Genomic DNA, 19,670 nt, shown 5'->3' with positions numbered 1-19,670 from the left:
CGGCGTTAGCTACATTTCGGAGCAAATAGCGCTCATTAAAACGTCATTATCCTCAATCTATCACGCCATCTCTAGAATCTGAGGGTAATTTATACGCCCTCCTAAAACAAAAGAGACTAGCCTCACCAAATACCGGATTTCAGACATTCGTTCCATCCTAACGACCGCGTCCAAGTCATTCTCAGCACAATTTTACCATATTCATGATCGCGTGAGGTCTTAAACGTATTGAAGTTACTTTTTGTTCATATTATTTCCCAATTTCTCATCTATACAATGGCCCAATCGATACTTTTCAAGTAAAGTTCAACAGTCGACAGGCAGACGAGAGTAAGACCATTGACAAACTTCAACTGCAACTTTTATCGAAAAAGATAAAGGTGTACGGACATGGATAATATTTGTGTTCCTTGATTTTGAAATATGAAGAACTAGTAGTTTCTTGGCTCCTGCAAAATCGATCGTGTCAAGTGAAGTTATTGCATTACAATCTGTGATTAAACTAAACCAGATAGTTGCCTGCAGGATTAAGTGGAGAAGAAAAGGGTGATTTTAGAAGCGGTGCTGATATGTCAGAACCACCCACAGCGAAGCATTCTCATCTCGATTTTCTTCTGGTTGTTTTGCTAGGTATAAGTTCTCACTTATAACAATCCCAATTCTTTTCCAATCCTCAATCACACGCTTACACATACGTTAACATAAACAGATACACATTACTGTCACCGTTGTGAGCATTCTATTGGAAATACACCAGCTTAGATTGCCAGGTCAGGTGCCAGTTGCTTATAATTGTGAAAATTGTGCCATTTATACGTCAATTCGAGTTGGTAAAACAACTCAATGAGAATTTTTACCTCCGCAAGCAGATGCCACCCAAAGTTTTACTTCTCATACATTAAACGTGCAAATACAGCGTTCACTCATTCAATTTTCTCACTACTTGTGTGTTGAATGGCTTATCCTCATGTCTTAACACTAATCCATAGCGCGCATCATCAAAATTATGAACAAGACTTTATATAGAATAAAACGTACGTGAGAATTTTAGGATCGCTTTATCGAAGTGGTATCTTCTTATAGACTTAGCTCGGGAGTGTTTTACTATACACAACGAAAGTTGAAGTTATACGTATATTGCAGTTGAAGGGAAATTGATCACGTACTGTTTTATTTATACTACGCGTAGGAATTGATCGTGGGGCTAAGTACCCACAAGTGTGTCCCATCTCTAAACATATACCGAATCTGTCATATGATTAAAAAATATTGTCATTGACCATGGAAAGATAGCCTTTGACTCGGTCTTTGACAGGCAAACACATCTTGACATTGGGGATCAAAACGTTTTAATGTCTACATGATTCGTAAAATCAGAATTCCAAGCTTCAAATCGCCACAGCAATTTCTGATAGTACTAGAATTAGATGCGATTTGATGCAACCGATTCTTTGCACGGAACCAACGGCCATTGTGTCATCAGGGAATACCAGAGCCTGACTCGTGATATAATCGATAGTCTAAAGACCTGGCTAACAGTATTTTAAATGTAACGAAGCTTTAATCCTTGACTTAAATGGTCGTTCGTTGATGAACAAGCGTCTTAGAGATCCTACTGTCGCCGATGTTAACGAGAATTTTTTCTTCAATTTTTCAGAGCCGCACTAGGACGCGTTTGCATGAAGCTGGTCGTCGTGATGGGAGTGACTTGGGTTGTAGACCTTATTTCGTGGATCGCCGGAGGACCCCAGTATCTATGGTACTTCCCAGACATGGTCAACGCGCTCCAGGGAGTCTTCATATTCGCTGTTGTTGGCTGTCAGCCTCAAGTTTGGACCGCTTTGAAAAGACTGTGCAACAGAAATCCGCGTACGAATGCCGGAAGACAAGGAAACGCGGTGAGCACAACGAGCAACGGAATGCCGAGCATGGGTGACAGCGTCACACAGAATCAGAGCACGAAATCTGTGCCGTTAGAAACTATCTGCTAAAGAAAGAAACGGACGAGGTAGACATACTACGATGAAATTTGAAAAGTTCCTTTTACCACCAAACAGTGGAATGGGTACCAGAGTATGTCATCGATGACGACCATTTTTTAGTGGAAAAACAGAGGAATTGGAACGACGAAAGGGGAATGAACTGTATCTGTCTTGACAAGTCTTAAGGAAGAGAAAATTACCGCATGGTTATTTATAATCTCAATTAACATATGCTAAACAGACGATGAAAAGAGTACTTCGACCTCTATTATGTTAAAAGTATCACACACCATCGAGGTAAATCTGTGAACAATCCTGGATCGTAATTTTGGATTAATATTTGCAAATTCATTGTCCGACACGTAATATTACGTATTCAATGCGTTTTTACTCTCAAAGAATATCCTAGCACAATTCTTGATGACCAACTGATCTTCGTTGTGCAATCGAAATGTTGGTACGCGTTTGCAGCGGACGTCAGCTAATCGAGATTGCGAAATAATTGGCATCGCGGCGGTCTAATATTATTATATTGACATTCTTGTTTCTTTTACGTGTACCGGCCCATTTTTAACTAACGTTCGTTAATGAGTAGTCAAGGATTTTCCAATCAGTTTGATTTTAACGATGAATAGAAAAAAAATTAACCTCCTAGGTTAATTTAGCACTGCAACATGGGAAAGAGAATTGAAATACGACTTCGTTCTTCCATACATCGAGAATGCGGTTCATACCAAATGACGCAAGCATCGGGGAAGTCAAAAGTTTTCACGAACCGAATAAGAAAGTATAATACTATTTGTATAGATTACGTTATTGCACAAAATTTTATCCCCGTTTCGAAACATGTGCGAATTCCAAATTTGAGAATAAAGTCAAACTCTTCGCGCATTCAAGGAGGAAATGGCGGTAATAAGACCAAGCGTAATCATACGTGAATATTATTAGATACTGACAATATGAACGAGGAAATCAATGCCTTTTGAAATGCCTTTATATAACACGTCAGTGTTTACCGAAACGAATTGTATTCAAAAAATTTCACGCCTGAAGCCAATGCGTCTAAGATATTGCGTCCAGTTAGAATTTTGACGTTTAACAGATATGAAAAATTCAAAGTCCAAGTTTGAAAAATTAAAAAAACTGTCACCGCAACTGACGTAAACGTACAATGCGTTATTGCAACTGCGTTGACGTTGCGAAAATTTGATGAACGAATGAAATGAGAGTTCAAAGAATAACGGAAAAACCATGATAGGAGATTCGTTCCTTTGCGCGACTGCACTTTAACATGTACGCATATGCACATAAATTTCGTTGGATGAATTCTCAATTTACAGCCAAAGTAAAGTTACAAGTTTCTCAACAGTAGCCATTTTGATTTCGCACCAGCTAGAAAATATTTTACAAACATTTTTTTCTGAATTTCAACGGAATGTCGAATTTTATCTTGTTGCGGACAATTAATCCACCAACAAATTGAAAAATACCTCATCTTTTTTGAGAATTCAAGCAACGAAATTCGCTTGTATGCTCATGTACATGTGTTTGCGAAAAGGAGTAAGACATCGCCTTATGGCGATAACCTCTCAAGATGACGCGTTTGACTGCCAATACTTTTATCCGAGTAAACGTTTGACAGTTTTAACCGTGTATTTATTACTATGTATATAGTACACCTCTGATGTAAGGTTACATGTAGATATTAGCTTCTTCTTCTTTATGGAAGTAAGTTTATAACGCTCATAAATTATATATCATGGTATTTACTCATTTGTTAACAATTATGATAAATGAAATGTATTCATGCGTAAAAAATAGGTGTCCCATTTAACTGTTTCTAGGACTTTTACTTCATGTATTCAGTTTTGGAAGCTTGCGCTTCCGAAATAAAAAACTGTACCGATCAGAGTGCGATGAGTGCTCGTTAATTTCATAATATAAAATGGTAATTTGAAGGAACTGAGATTTGCCAAAAAAGGAACCTCAAATTATTTCACAAAGAGAGCACCGATGTTTCCGCATCGAATATGACTGAAGTATTTTAATAGTCCTGCAGTTTAACTCATCTTAGTAGTTTGTGTTTAATGTGTGATAAAATTTTTTGACATAAGTCAAAATCCCATAGATTTCCGGTATTAGTAGTCAGTGTTTTGTGTCGAAGGCGATTTCAAGTTAATTTTAAGGGTGAAATGATTAGTGAAAATCTTTTTGAAATAATATCATCAGGAATATAGAAGAACTGATCACGAATGCTGACCTAAGAATTAAGAAATAGAAATTTTCGCAATTTATTTACTCCATATGGTTTTGAAGCTCATCCGCTAAGCAGATTTTTTGCATTTCAGATGCTTACACGGCGCATTAATTTTCAACAATTTTTTTGAAATTAGCAGTTTTCATAGTTTCATCAAATGAAGAGCTATCTGCAGTTACTTGTAATAACTTGCCGTTAAGAAGCGCTCTTTCCTTTCTTCTTACAGTTCTGTATAATTCATAAAAATACTATCAATTTTTACAACTTGAACCATGATACTTAATACACCCCCTCGACACTAGAAAATCAACTCTCGCAAAGGCTACTTTACGTCATTTAGTAATAACAGTATGTGCATAAAATTTAGTGAAATCATCATTGTTTCTTCAGGTGTGCACCTTAAGACTGAGCAGATGGCATCATGGCGTAGAATGTTATGCCGTTAGTATATCATCATGCTGTAGTTTCTTATTACACATCGAATGATGATGTACGGTAGCTGCAACGCGAGCTGATGCACCTGCGACTGCGAAGTACTTCGAACAATAATTTATACCGGGACAATGTCTTGATACTTGAAAATCAACTGCGCATGCGCAAGTTTTATCGGCTGTTCATGCAGGCTGGCCATTGCGAGTTTTCAGCTGTCAAATTGTTTCTGCCGGCGTTGATACGATTTTTCGAGGCTAGAATCTTAAATAATAGAGGTAGTGATTTGGAAAGGTTTGCGGAAGCATTTGTTATTGGGTCGGAAAGTTGATTCTTCAAAGAACGGTCGGAATTTAATGCTTATGCACATTGAATATTCGAACGTACACATTTTGCGTACGTTGGCCCGCCTGCATCGGAGACAAAACTATCGCTGCGGAAAGATTTCGCCGACCAATGCGATTGAATTATTTGGCGCACGCGCAGTTGATTTTCGAGTTTCAAGAGATTGTCCCGGTATAATGATCGTCCCGTAACAGAATCCATACGCCCTCTCGCTATAACAAACCTCCTCACCAATTATTGGCCAAAATTATCGCCCGGATCCCCGGTTTGTTCTCGTTTAGGCAGAGCGGGTGCTTTCGGTCGCGTTGATCGTGTATGCTATGGCTCTATGTGTACCTTGGGAATTACCTGCAATTATATTCATGTTAGATACGAATGTAAACACTTGCGGGGGTACACGTGAAATTACTAATTCTAAATTGATTGTATTCGATGTTATGCCGTGTGTTCAGGTTCGTTCTTGCTGAAATTTTTATATGCAAATTACTCTAAGTCACATTTGGCCAAATATGCTTTGCTGAAGACGGTAAATTCTGATATTTTATTTTCTTTACCTTTCCCACTGTCAGTTTGCTAAGTTTTTTTTTTTTTTTTTTTTTTAATCTGAATATTTGTAGTTAAAAAATTTCAACAGACAGTGTGTGTGTGTATGTGTGTGTCCGTGTGTGTAACAATATTGTATCATTTCAGTAATCTTGTTGTAGTAGATCATTGCACCGTTCTTGTAAATAACATTATTTCTATGCATATTATATATTTACCATGTCGCATTGCAGTGCAACACTTTTCTAATCGTAAATATATATTTACATGTATTAACAATTATAAATTAGTACGTAGGTATATTGAATAGTTATGTGATTCTCCTGGCAGATTAATATTAGGTTTAACATTGTAAATACATCTTGTCGAAGAGGCTAGCTATAATACATCGGCTTACATTTTTATAAAGTGAACCAACGAACAAACTTATTTACCAGAACTTGCCAGGAGTTTATCAAAAATTTTTGCAACCTGTCAGTTTATCTATAACTATACGTTACGTAGGCATAATACTACTATTTATCAGTTTATCCACTCAACTGGACATTTTTTCGGAACTTTACAGTGCTGTTTTACAGAAATTTTTCGATGGCACAATTTTTCTATTTTATACGGCGATTCGCTAGTCTTTTCGATTGCATCAGTATCTTTGAAAGTTAGACATTTTCTGATGTAAAATTATTCAGTTGAGTTCGATGATTGAATCATCACTTATAAAAGTGCGTACAAATTTTCGATATCGCACAAATGACTTGAACTTTTCACAATCTTCCAAGAAAATCTTATGATGTGTAGGAATGTCATTGCATTACTTACATGGAGATACTTATCATCCGACAGAATGTGTCTAAGTAATTACAAACTACAAAATCTTGTAATTGTAAGGTGGATTCTCGAGAAACCGATGTTTTAGGATCATCTCTCAAAATTCTAGTTAAAGTCTGACAATACGACGGTATCAAAGAGTTTAATTAAAACGGCATAGTGATAAAAAAATATCCCCTATCTGGTGTTACAAGCTCCGAAAATGTCGATTTGTAGCTTAATTAAACAAGAGAAAATTGTGTATTACCGACCGGCTTACAGCCATAAGTCAGTACCGACCAAAATGATGTAATTCTTGCTTTCGCTGTTACCGTTGGTCGATACTGACACATACGTTGCATAGGTATTTTATGCCGCTAAATTGGATCTTAATAAAATATGATCGTTGCGTGAAATCGAATGTGAACAACAACTGCTGATAGTTGTGAAAGAAAAAGTGTAAACAAACGATCTTATTTACTAAAATATGAGCATTAAATTTACTGTTCATCTTATTTTTATTACATAATTTATTTTCATAGTCTCCGGTATACTTTTTTCCTTTTTTATAATTTTTTTTCCAAATTCTTTTCTGCCTATGTACACAATACAGTTCACTTAGGATTAGTCATTCTATCTATTAAATGTACGTTGGCTTGCCAGTAATTAATTCCGGTCGATATTTGAAACAACATTGATGATAAGATGTATGTATAGGATAAGCTTCTGAAATAAATTTTTCACAACGTTACAACACTACATAGTTTCAAGTGCAAATGAGAATAATTAGCCAAAGGAGGGAAAAATTAAGATAGCATGTGTTACAGTAATCTTGTAAACCCTGAAGCATACCACGTATGAATTTTCTTTGGTCATTTAATCACATATGGAAACGAACATGAAAATAAAGAAGGCAGCACTAGGTGTTAATAAATGTTGCGAACATTATACATACATATACATAGTATGATAAGTTTTCGAGTAAAGAGGTATCAATTCTCAGAAAATTAATTTGTCATACTTACGTCTGGTCAAAGTACACTGCGCTATTATTTTTAAGCGTATTATAAATGTAAACATTATTGTCGAGTAAATTTTATGTCACATGATTGAAATTGTTTAAAAATTGCTTTTATATGAAAAAAATGTAGTAATAATAATACACACTATCCCTAACATACAGTATATATACACCATTAACCAGTGGTTATAGATAATAAAATTAATACACAACTATGGACAAAGAATAGTACTAACATGTAAACGAAACATATTTATAAATCAAAAGAAAAATTTGTAAACCGTTACGTAGGATAATAATATACACACACGTAAGTCCATACCTGAAATCTGTAGCACATCAGGATAATTGAAACAGTCGAGTATAAATAATTGTCGAATTCCAGCAAACGCACCCTGTAATCTGATCACAATCTTGTGGAAAGTACAGTGGTATATAACGCGTGTACCACTTGGCGTAATCGGTTCATGAACCACGAATAATATATCGATTTGTTCACACCATTCCTATGATGTATTATAAACAGTATTTACATGTTACGGTATATACGTTTAATTGAATAAATGGCGATTAAAAGTTTTTCTTCAGAATTTTATATCCTTCTCCAATAATATCTCACAATCTACAATATCTTATTACGCATATAGCTTGTTGTTAAATACAATACACCTACTAAACTAGTACACAGTGTATGTGATTGTATTTGTTGATAAAACGAAGTTAACGTAACCCTCCTTTCCAGTTACCTTGCAGTTTGTCAAAGCGCTGCAGCGCTGTCAGGAGAATGAAGCAATAAAAATTTTCATGTGCAGGGGGCGCAAGACGATCATCTAATCAATCAATGAGGAGGAAATTGTGCTTATACGACTGCATCACGTGTCTTTTTTAATGTCACATTTTATGGTCATGTTTCAAAATAGAAATAGATTTCGTAATTGTAAAATGCCAGGAAGATCAATTTACAGACAGAATTAATGTATTTGAACAGAACTTTGTTTTTAGCAAAACAATAATTTGTTAACCAAGAATTTGATAAATTCGTCTGTGACCAATTATTAAGATTTTTTTAAACGAAAGGAATAGAAATAGTTTCGCTTTATTTTCATTCTATCAATGCATGTTGTTACCTCTGCATCGACCCAATGTCAGGTTTCTGTTTCACGTAATGCAACAGTCGCAGTATTGCCGATGGTGTAACTCCAGGTATTCTACTGGCTGCGGCTATCTGAAACGGGAATTTCGACGAATTAATTTATGGGTAAGTCTAAGAGTAGTTACATTAGGCGAATATGGTGCGAGCTCGGTAAATGTCACCTACAGAGCCACTAATCTCTGTACTAACCAGTGTACAGAGCCCACTCTTGGTACAAGCAATAAAGAAAAATCAAGCCATAGCGAAAATCCAAGTATCGATTAAATCTAAGCAGCTATTTTATTTTCAAAACGCCGTTTGGCGTTTCTAGATATCAAGTTGTCTTTAAAATGATTGGTAATAGATCATAAATAGCAGGGAAGCAAAGTTAGTATTTGTTCTAGGCTCACAATGCAAATGGATTAACATCAATTGTTATTTTATAATTAATTTTTTAGTAGACAATGTAAAAAGAATATGGAACAAAAAAAGTTTATTTTTGGAAGTTTTTATCTTTTTTAAAAAGCGCGCCAAGCTACTATGACAAGAAGTGACATGTGCCGCATATCCACGAAATAAGGTACTTATGAACTCTTCATCAAAAAATCAATTGAAGATTAACGATTGAGAATAAAATGGCTGCTTAGATTTACCGATACTTGGGTTTTTACAGTCAATTGAATTTTTCGTATCGATTGCTCAAAAGGTCAATATGCTTTATAGGTAAAATCGTCATAGTTGAGAATATAAATTTGACTGTACTACATGTAGGTGCAACAGAATTAAGGTTTCGTGTAAGAATCAAGAAAGCTCACAGTTTGAGGTTGAGCTATCATCAGCTTCTCCCTCTCTTCATACGAGAAACTCAAGGCAGACCTGTATGAATAAAATAAAAGATAGATCAAAAACAACGGATAAAATTAATCATTACATTTTTCAAGACTTCGGAAATTATGATATGAACACAATATCTATGCTATGTACTAACACTGAATAGTCAATCGCTGGGGGAATAAGCATTTCCTCATGCTTCCTTACTTCGTTAACGTCACGCATTTGATCTTCCACTGCCATCGCATATATTGCTTGGATCTAAAACCAATTATAAGATTTTGCATAATGGTTGCAATCGTATACATGTAAGTCTTACAGGACTTTGTAATATTTATAATTTTTACGGATTTTCAGGCTAATATGTCTAATCATGTCTAATGACGTCCGTCAATGAAAAATATAACTGAAAATAAAATTACTAGTGGTTTAGTAAGTAAACTTGAACTGTATTAACAAATTTACAAGAGTGAAAAATTTATTTTCAACGATCAAATAAAAACTACGTGATGCATCAAATTTTGGTGAATTTATGACTTTGGTAAGTGATGAGTATGCTGACACATATACGAATTTTTTTACAATTGTTGATACCAAACTGGACATCGCAAAACTAGTTAAATATTTTTTGTACTATATTCTACATTAGTTGTAGTTTCAAAATTGATAAATTCCTTATTCAGACGCATTTTTGTTGCTAACGCGGCGTATCAGTCTGGTCGAGATTTAAAACGGTCAGCATCACACTAAAATATGGGTCAATCGAATTTTCCCTCTACACATGTATTCACGTAGTGTAGCAGAAGAGTGCGCAGCTCCAAAAATAGTAAAAATCGGTGAACGACTGTTGTATTTCAACTCTCTGTTTGCGTACATAAACCAAAGCCACCGATGGGCTGAGTGAGACACAAGATGCATGGATGCAACTTCAGTTTTTGTAAGTAATTAATGTGTCGAGATAGAATAATTGTTCACTGATTTTCACCATTTTTTGAAACGAGCGCTGTTCCGCTGGTCCAAATGAATACGAATATGTGAAGAAAATTCAATCGGATCCATATTTTGGATGTAAAGCCCTTCTGATTCCATCTGGACTGTTAAACTACCTTAAAATCCAAACATAAATCTCTGACAGTTATACCTTTAGTCTATTATGTAGTATTGGATCGTTATCCAGTCCAGCTAATTGATCGGGCAAACATTTCCGTAAATCATCAAGGGTAAGGCCATAGTTCGTTATGCTCAACATATTAAATGCCGTTCTGCATGAAAAAGTTTTGCTCATTTCAATTCCCAATTTCTTTTGCCACTGTTCAATTGACAGTTGAACAGACTTCAGCAGATCTTCAGCTTCTCTTAGCTTCCTTCGAATATTTTGCATCCTCGTTAACCTTTCCCTTGATACACATCCTGAGATATAACCTTTCTCAGTTAGCCTCTGATCTGCATTGTCTGGTCGTAAACTCAAACGGAATTCCGCTCTGCTGGTGAACATCCTATAAGGTTCTGATGTTCCTTGAGTGGTAAGATCGTCTATTAGAACCCCAATGTAGCCCTCAGTTCGGCTGATTATAAGCGGTGGTTTGTTCAGTACCTGTGAATGTTGTCGAGATCAACAAATTAGTAATCATTAAATACAAGATATTAATTGTTTATCAAATAATCCTTTTTCTTCTGCTACCTTGGCAGCTGCGTTTACTCCAGCAACTATTCCCTGAGCTGCAGCCTCTTCGTAACCAGTAGTTCCGTTTATTTGACCAGCTAGATAGAGTCCTTCAACTCTTTTAGTCTCCAACTTATAAGTCAACTCTCTTGGATCTATGTAATCATACTCAACACCGTATCCTGGTTGTGCTGTAGGAAAGTATTTATGTTCAATTAAGAATGACAAATTATACACCTTGGTTCTTGATGTATCATTTACATAATTATGACAGTTTATTTCAGGCAATTTTCTGCGTTTTAATCACTTCATATTAATTTTATAGGGATATCTAAATATATATTTGTGTAACTTCCTTGATATATCATGAAACTTATTCATGAAATAAATCTTACCTACTTCAGCATTTTCTAGACCAATCATACATCTGACAAGGTCGACTTGCTTGTCTGCCGGTAAAGTACAAGATAGACCGCTTGGATACATCAACGGTGAGTCAAGTCCCTCCGGCTCAAGCCAAATTTGGTGCTTCATAGATGCAAATTTAAGAATTTTGCTCTCAATGCTTGGACAATATCTAGGACCTGTTACTTCTTCAGTGACGTGTCTATTGCAATGTAGATTATCTCTAACTATTTTAGCCACTGCTTCCCCGGTAAATGTCAGATAACAAGGCAGCTGATCTTCCGGCTTTATCCACACAGTTTCATTCATGAATGAAAATGGCTCCGGCCGATTATCTGGAGGGTGGTATTGGCATTGTGTAAAGTCGATAGTAGACTTCACGATTCTTGGAGGGGTACCTGAGTAACAAGATAAACCTGTACTTGCATTTTTTGAGAAAATGAGAATGAAGATATCTAAATAATACATTGGCTAAATATATCTGACGCTTTATACATTCACGTTTTGAGATTTATCAGGTGGTACACTCTGACCTCTCAATAGTCTCAAGCAGGGATGAAAAGGGAAGTTTTTCCATGAATCGGTGTTCCCCCACTATGTACCACTGCACTGGTCAGTGAGGCTTTACCCTTATCTCTCAATAATTCTAATCGCTCTAATGCTTCGAAATACCAATGAAAAAAAGTTTTGACTGACGAAACTATTGAGAAGTAGGTATACGAAATTCGAGCTCACGGCTAGTTCGCTGAGTAGTAGGAGGAACAGTTTGCAAAGAAAACTGGAGAAGCGGAACTATTGAGAGAGGGGTACTATTCAGAGGTCGGACTGTAATTGTTTACATTTTTGCAGTTTTAGTGCTTGAACAAAGCAGGATTTTTCAGATGATTTATGATCTACTCAATGTTTTGAATGACTCGTAAGCCTAGGTCTAAGAAGTATGCAGACATATAGAACCTTACACACTATAATATACAGCAGTGAATTCAATAAGTTACAAATCCTTGAATCGGGAAATAATATTTAACAGATTTATGATCTCTTTAATATGACTGGCAAAGGACAACATTGGTGATACATAGCAGCTCAAAATTTGTGTCAAGTCGTTTTTAGTACTTGCTAGGTATAAGGAAAATGAGTTTGAACATTAGCTTACATACCAGTTTTTAACCTTCCCATTCTAAATCCAAGGTCTTCAAGTGTATTAGCCAAGCCAATGCTAGGCTCATCGTCTAATCGCCCAGCAGGTCTCTTTTCCAAACCAATGTTAATCTGGCCCTTTAAAAAAGTTCCCGTTGTGATGACAACAGACTTTCCAAACACCTTGGTTCCATCTTCTGTGAAAATAAAATTGATCATTCAACATGATGATTCAAATGGTAGTTCCACTGGAGGTATATTCAAAAGAACCACACTTACTGAGTATAACGCCACAGCACTTAGGTGAATCTCCTTGTAGTATGAGATCTTCAACTGGAGATTCAGATATGTGTAAATTTTTTGCAGAAAATAATTCAGCCTGCAGATGCTTTTTGTATAATACTCTATCTATTTGGGCCCTAAGACCCCACACTGCTGGTCCTTTCCTTCGATTCAGTATTTTGTAATGTATTCCTGATTTATCACAAATTCGACAGCAAACTCCATCTAACGCATCAATTTCTCGCATCAGATGACCCTTTCCAATTCCGCCAAATGATGGATTACAAGACATTTCGCCTGTACTAAGAAAACACTAATTAGAATCATGAGGTTGAAGTTTGTAACGCTATTTGTAATAATGTTGATTTTAAAAAAAATCGTAACTTCACAACTTTAAGACTGGCTGAAATTAAGTATACCATCATAAAGCAAAATATAACTTGTATTTCAAAAGTTAACACTTTCAAAGTCATGGTAAAATTTAAAATTAATGATTTTGTGTTAAATTATATCAATTTGTTGAACTGAGATTTATCAAATATGTTATGTTGTCTAAATTTGAATTAGATTATTTTTGGGATTCTTGTAGTTTGGTAACGGGTTCTTGACTTTTATGCCAACATACCGACAGTGCTCTTCTTGTGAGTAACGAGCAAAGTCTTGGCCCCCATTCTAGCTGCCGCAGCACATGCCTCTGTCCCAGCATGCCCACCTCCAACGACGATGACGTCAAACTTTTCATAGTTACTATCACTAACTACTGTTCCAATACACCGCTGATAGAGTTGTATATGTTTAAGTTTGAATACACAGTTTCTTAGTTGAGAGATAGCCATTGTTCACAATTTCTCTTAGCATAAATTTAATTTTTGATCAAAATTAAAGACAGTATGTGAATCAAGCTATGATAGCACTACAAACAGGAGAGAAATCTTTTTTTTAATTACCTGGAAGTGATCACTGAGTTATATATTAGTTCTAACAAAGGTCGAGGATTTATATTAGAGATAACTCACACAAGCAAATCTATAGTATTTCAGCAAAAATGATCAACATATTTGAGCTGTCTGTAAAGGGTGACAAACTTCAGAGCATCCTGAATTTTAGGAATAACAAAGCGTTCACAAAATTCTTCCTTACTAGCAAATAACGCACCACTATACTTCAATTGAGTTAAAAATTCAAGAACAAAATTGAAGCAGTTGAAAGAATCTTGGTTATAATCTTGGCAAGACCATTTTTCGTCAGTTGATATTTTTTGTATTGTTGTGTCCCAATGATCCGTCCAGGAATCAGGTACAATGTCAAACGCCAAACAGCTTAGCCAGTTAGAAAAGTCGTTCTTTATCACTCCAGGTTTATCATACTCGAATATATTCCCTTTAGAATCTACCACACCAATATGCAAATCATCAGTGATCGTGTAATCGTTCAAGAAATCGCCTAGTGATGGTCTTAGTACAACCGTCACTGGATATTCCCTGGCGTTGGCAAAGGGATTCGGTAGACGGAACGGTTCCAATAAGTATTCAAATATAGTAGCATTACATACGGGACAGATTGCTGGTACTTGTTTACAAAATATAGCAGTTGAAGAACAATGTTTGAAACAGATAACACAAGGGTCGTGATTCATCGGTACAATTTAAAAGTAAGTCATCTACAACTATTTTATGCGATTTTAAAAAGCAATGATAATACAACTTTCAATAGGTTTGATCGTGCAAAGTTAATTAGGGTACATAAGGTTAAGTTTGGTGATATTGTGGTCGCTTTGAGGTTATAACCCTCGGATATTATCGCAACACACTCCTTACACTTGTAATAAGCCACGCATTTTTTACGCAGATATTCTGAACTATCAATAATTCATTTCGTTGTCCTTGCGCACGTTTTCATCAGATTTTTTAATATTAATTCATAAGTTAGATCTACGTGCACTTGACCGTTCTTCGTTCTCTGGTTCAGGCCAGCCCCCTGACACACGCTTCTAAAAGTGGTTCGCAAAACGTCCCTCGATTCTGCCGCCAATTTCCACCACTAATGGCGCTAGTAGTTACCTGACGAGCTTGCGCGCGTTCAGCGAGGGCAGCGAGCGTGTCAGAAGTCTACTAGCGCCACGTAGAGGAACTAAAAAATGGGGACAAGACGCGTACAATTTTTTAGTAGACGAGCAGTGGTGAGTGTCAGGGGGCTGGTTCAGGCCTTACGATTAGCGAGACTAGTATGGCCGTGTTCAAAAATTGACTGACAGTACTGTCAGCAATCTTTTATCTCTTTTGCGCTGCCGAGTTCATGGACAGCTCTGTCTCTGTCCTAGGGAATTTTTAGTACTGGCAGTCAATTTACGAACACGGCCTATGTAACACCAGTATGACTTATTGTTAGAGCATATACTGTACCTTATAGTCCTTATATGCCTAAGCAGTATGTACACTTGGGGACAATGAATCTGTGACAGCTAATTTTTACACTAGAGAGTTATGTTGGCAACACTGAGAAATCTACAGCGCTACAGTCGGCCGAGCACGAAACAAACTCAATCTCAATAAACATGACATAACCCATGACCGTCGAATGTAACTTTAAAATACCGCGGGGATAATGACTTGTTAGATTGACACGTATCATTAGATTGACACAACCGCGTTTAAAGTTTCAATACGATAATACTATTAGTTTTAGTGCCTTACCGATCAATCAGCGATTCCAGGCGCATATGATAAACCTTCAGCTTCCTCAGAGAGCTGATTATCTTCGAGTTGTTGTTTTCGAGCTGTGCGAGCTACTTTTTTATCAAAAAGACTCCTTCGGTTCTGCCTCGCTATCCGCGCCTCATCGGTGTTTTCAGCAAAGACTTTGGAATAATTAATCTAACAATTTATATCTAATGCATTTATCATTTTCAAAATGGCACTGTAGCCTTCATTAAATACCCCAACAGAAATGTAGGCTGAGATTTCAACGATTTTTAGACAAGAATGCAGGTGCAGGTCCTACAACTTCGTTAGTATTTCATATTCGGATTGTTCGACTTTCTAGTATACTCTCAATATATTATACTTTCGAAATGTGCGAAAACAAATCGATTTTTTGAACATTGTAAAGGGTTTTCTCCCGTTAACTTCAGCACCTACGACCAGTCTACTAAATTCAATTCTATTATTTAATTGACTATAGTCTAAACAATCGTCAACGTACAGCACCTCAATTCAAGTAACCAACGTCACGTTGCATTCTAAATATTTATTTCACCTACTAGGGGCTTCACCCCTGCGCGCTTCGCGCGCCAACCCCATCTCGGCGCTACGCGCCTCGGGCACTCGGCGCTGCGCGCCTCGTTGTTCGGCGCTTCGCGCCTCACTATTTCCTCACGCATTGTCTAGTAGACAGGCGAATTCCTTCATGTTGATTTAATGACAGGTCCTGCACTTGCTGTCCACTTCAATTCCTTCTATGCTTACTTTTCTTTTTTTCATCAATCTAAGCTTCCATTCGTTGGTTGAAAATTGGTGTTCCTTCTCTATTGATATCTGTCTATCTCCTTGACTTGCTGAATTATTTTTGCTACCGCTCTGCCCGTTATTCTCCAAAATCACCTTCTTTATATTTTTTTTTCTCTGTATTTATGTTGCTGTTCACTCCGTAAAACACCTCTTTTTCTTGTGGTCAACATCTATCATGGTCGTCCTCTTGCCTGGTTATAGGAATATTTGTTTATTATTATTCTCTGCCTTATTTGGTTCTTCGCACTTAAAATTTTATTTTCCTCTTTCTTTTGTGATACTTCCGACCATCCACCATCTTCATCGCCTTGTCTGCTGCTTGAAACTCCTCCTTTCTCCATTGTCATCGTAAATCCTGGCTGTCCTTTTGACTGTTTGGTGATATATTTAGATTTACTATTATTTGATTGTTACTTTTCATACTTATTACTCACTATCTGAATTTTATTTTGGTTCTGCAAGACATCAAAGTGTCCACTCTCTCCGTCACCGGTGAAGAGTAGCGAGAATTGTGTTCCATTTTGTGATCCGATCCGGTGTGGATGAATTTATTCTTCGCGATACTCGATTTAACATATCTTAAAAATTTCCGCAGCTGCATATATTGCATTTTTATTCATATGTGATTTGTAATCACCAGGTCACCTAATCACAGCACCGTTTGACTCATTACCTGTAATAAAACCCGCAAATGTAGACCAATTATCCACTATATTTGAAACGATCCTCAGTCTCACCTCTGCGTGTCGATCTTGAGTGCCGTATACACAATACGCCAACGCGCGAAAAAGACAATTCCTGTCGGGAATCATCGTTATAATTTTCGTTTGCATGTTCATTTTTTGCGCGTCAGAAACAGATACCTATAAAGATATTTGTCAAAGACTGTCATAAACAGCCGATGACAGCTGTCAAAGGGTTTGCTAGATGCTTTTTGTTTTGTTTTCGGTATCTCACCCCACCGCCAACTTCATGCGTATACTATTGTTATTATAATCTTTTTTTACTATTGTTATTATAATCTTTTTCTACGTTCATTTGTTTGAAACTTTCTTATTAGATAGAGAGATAGAGAGATTCCTGCCTCACTTCGCCTAGTTACACAATTACGCCTAATCCCAGTTCTAACAAAGCATTCAAGCAACCAAATGTATAACTTCTCCACCTCGTTATCACTCATTCCATCATTCCCGGATCGCGGACTGCGACGAGACCGCACCCGAATTCACCAAAATAACATCTTAGGTGAGCATAGAGGTGGTTTGAAAATCGTCGAACCAGCCCCCCTCTATCCCATAACATATTCTTCATTTTTTAATTATAAAAATTGAATGAGGAATTATATGAGGTTTTCTCAATTAACAAATACTTTGGTACGGTTGTTACATCCTCCAGACCTTAGATTCTTTTTCCACACTGTTACAGCTACCTTATATCCTGATCCACTTCTTATCATCACCTCGCTGCCTCGGTTTCCATACCGCATCAGCAGAATGCTCCTTCTACTAGTAAACTGTAACTAGCCAGTCCCTTGCATGCTTCTTCTCATGTGCTAACTCTTAAGTCATATTCCATTCGGCCAACATCCAAACTCATCTCTGTTCCCTTTTCCCTTCCCCAAATCTTCTCACTGTACTCTCCGTACCTGTGACAATAAATCAATTACATACTATACTTAAACATTCAACTCCTCGATACAAGTTCCTCTCATTTCCTCTGATCCTTTCTACGTGACCGTAGTCAACGGGTTACGAATCCAAAATAAGCGGTAATAACATCACGGCTGAGTGTGATGCGATCATCGATATAGCCGCTCGTCGTGATCTCAATTATCCACCCCGTAATATGGTAAACAAAGCATTGAAATTCTAGCGTGGATGTTACGTTTTATCTGTACGTATACGTAAATATTAGTATAGGGGAGACCGGGGCACGACGGACCCCCCAAAATATTGACGAAAGAGAACTTTTATTTTTTTTATACTGAGATATTATTAGAGGTTTGTTTAATATGTGTTGAATGTATGCAACATTCATTTAAGATGAATAACATTTTTCTAAAGATTTTTAAAAAATTATATTTTAGATAAAGGCCATTTGCTCCGGAAGATAATTATTTTTGTCATATATATATATTGATAGATAATGAAAGATGTATTCAATGTAGGTAAAATTAAAGAGTGCAAAGTTATTAGAAAAAAAAATATGTCACATTTTTAGAAGGCATCCGTCGTGCCCAGGAAAAGTTCTTTTTCCTTAATTATGGCAAAATACTGACGAATTTGTTCGAGATATATCAAAAGAATTTGTACCGGGGCTCAGAAGCCACAAAAAATAGGGGGTATCACTAACGTCAATTGAGTTTTGTTTTTAGAGGTGACAGTTTTCTTTACATTTGATTGTTGCAAAATTACTTGCATTCCCTGGCGTGCAAGTTCCAACGTTAAAGTTTTCACAATTACTTGTCAGTGAAATAATTTAAGGTGTTTGATGTGATTCTTAATGCATGTATATGATTATGAAAATATTTTTACAAAATACGTCAAAAATGACATGATGGCTGATCAATAAGTGATTTGAAGCGTCTTTTAAAGATGCATTTATTCATCTTGTAGTTTATACATTTTCTAAAACTGCCCGCGAACTACTTCTATACTCTAAATGTTTTCTTCCGTCCTAAATTATTTATTTTTCGTTTACACATAAGCTATTTTCGCGAAAAAGTTACGTTGTATTTGGCAATAAGGATTGTTTTTAATATTTTTGGTAGATATATTTTTTGATGAGCTACTGGTATTGCAATCAAGGTGTACCGGAACAATATTGTGTGTCATGTAAACTATACTTTGGTTCATTTTTGTACCTATACCAGCGGCTATAATGCCTATAATAAGAGATATTTGTAAAGTATACGAGAATATACTATACGAGAAGACAGATGAACAGGTGGGTGTATTTTAGAACCTACGCCGTGTTTAGCACTTTTATCTCGACAACGAAGCTTTCATTCGATTGTGGTTTGTTTTGTCAAAAAGTATATGGATCGAGGTTGAATCGCGTATTTTCTGCATCAGTCAATCAATACACTGAGAAGAAAAAGTCGTTGAATGAAAACAAAAAAAAAAAAACTGTTTCGATTAAGTAATAAATGAGGAGTACACGGGCGGCAAAACAAATATTTGACTGTCAGAACAATTTATAAGCTACACGAACTAACGTAAAAATACTTCTGTTGACTAATTTATAATTTAACACAAATACGAGGATGTACAGTCAACGAAATATCAATTCGAACAATCTGTACTATATAGTTAAAATGAAAATCATTTTGTT

General features: G+C 36.3%; 3 protein-coding genes across 5 annotated transcripts in view; 1 reads left to right on the top strand and 2 right to left on the bottom strand.

Annotated features, from left to right (window-relative positions):
* mthl1 (methuselah-like 1) overlaps positions 1–7,960 on the top strand; it is a 119,340-nt gene extending 111,380 nt beyond the window's left edge. Inside the window, exon 6 of the mRNA XM_046629778.2 lies at positions 1,658–7,960. Coding sequence (XP_046485734.1) covers positions 1,658–1,991 — 334 coding nt within the window. The 3' untranslated portion in view covers positions 1,992–7,960. The remainder of the gene's footprint in view (positions 1–1,657) is intronic.
* On the bottom strand, positions 7,109–14,780 carry LOC124220610 (protein MTO1 homolog, mitochondrial). Of its 3 annotated transcripts, XM_069136806.1 has the most exons (11): positions 14,649–14,780; positions 13,457–13,681; positions 12,829–13,128; positions 12,570–12,746; positions 11,403–11,810; positions 11,026–11,198; positions 10,486–10,938; positions 9,502–9,605; positions 9,329–9,389; positions 8,509–8,606; positions 7,109–8,154 (listed from the first exon to the last, which is right to left on the bottom strand). In XM_069136806.1, the coding sequence occupies exons 2-11, from the start codon at positions 13,665–13,667 to the stop codon at positions 8,139–8,141; spliced, it is 2,001 nt and encodes a 666-aa protein (XP_068992907.1). In that variant the 5' UTR covers positions 13,668–13,681; positions 14,649–14,780; the 3' UTR covers positions 7,109–8,138. The 3 variants fall into 3 exon arrangements, with proteins under 3 accessions (XP_068992907.1, XP_046485724.1, XP_046485725.1); XM_046629768.2 differs by lacking the exon at positions 14,649–14,780 and having other exon boundaries at positions 7,109–8,211; positions 13,457–13,669; XM_046629769.2 differs by lacking the exon at positions 14,649–14,780 and having other exon boundaries at positions 12,829–13,133; positions 13,457–13,598.
* Positions 13,863–14,651, bottom strand: LOC124220616 (MKRN2 opposite strand protein). Its single transcript, XM_046629784.2, has one exon. It carries the CDS (start codon positions 14,465–14,467, stop codon positions 13,868–13,870), a length of 600 nt encoding a protein of 199 aa, XP_046485740.1. The 5' UTR covers positions 14,468–14,651; the 3' UTR covers positions 13,863–13,867.
* Positions 14,781–19,670: the final 4,890 nt, after the last annotated feature.

Source organism: Neodiprion pinetum, chromosome 5, assembly GCF_021155775.2.
Source record: "Neodiprion pinetum isolate iyNeoPine1 chromosome 5, iyNeoPine1.2, whole genome shotgun sequence".
In the NCBI taxonomy this organism is placed as follows: domain Eukaryota; kingdom Metazoa; phylum Arthropoda; class Insecta; order Hymenoptera; family Diprionidae; genus Neodiprion; species Neodiprion pinetum.
The sequence above is the reverse complement of the archived record's forward strand: the minus strand, read 5'-3'. Positions and strand labels throughout refer to the sequence as shown.

Excerpts from the sequence above, each read along its gene's own strand:
- LOC124220616 (XM_046629784.2), bottom strand. The coding sequence starts at position 14,467 with ATGAATCACGACCCTTGTGTTATCTGTTTCAAACATTGTTCTTCAACT.
- LOC124220610 (XM_069136806.1), bottom strand. The coding sequence starts at position 13,667 with ATGGCTATCTCTCAACTAAGAAACTGTGTATTCAAACTTAAACATATA. Across the intron at positions 13,129-13,456 it reads TCACAAGAAGAGCACTGTCG|GCGAAATGTCTTGTAATCCA; the intron begins GTATGTTGGCAT and ends TTCTTAGTACAG. Across the intron at positions 9,390-9,501 it reads CCAGCGATTGACTATTCAGT|GTCTGCCTTGAGTTTCTCGT; the intron begins GTTAGTACATAG and ends TTATTCATACAG.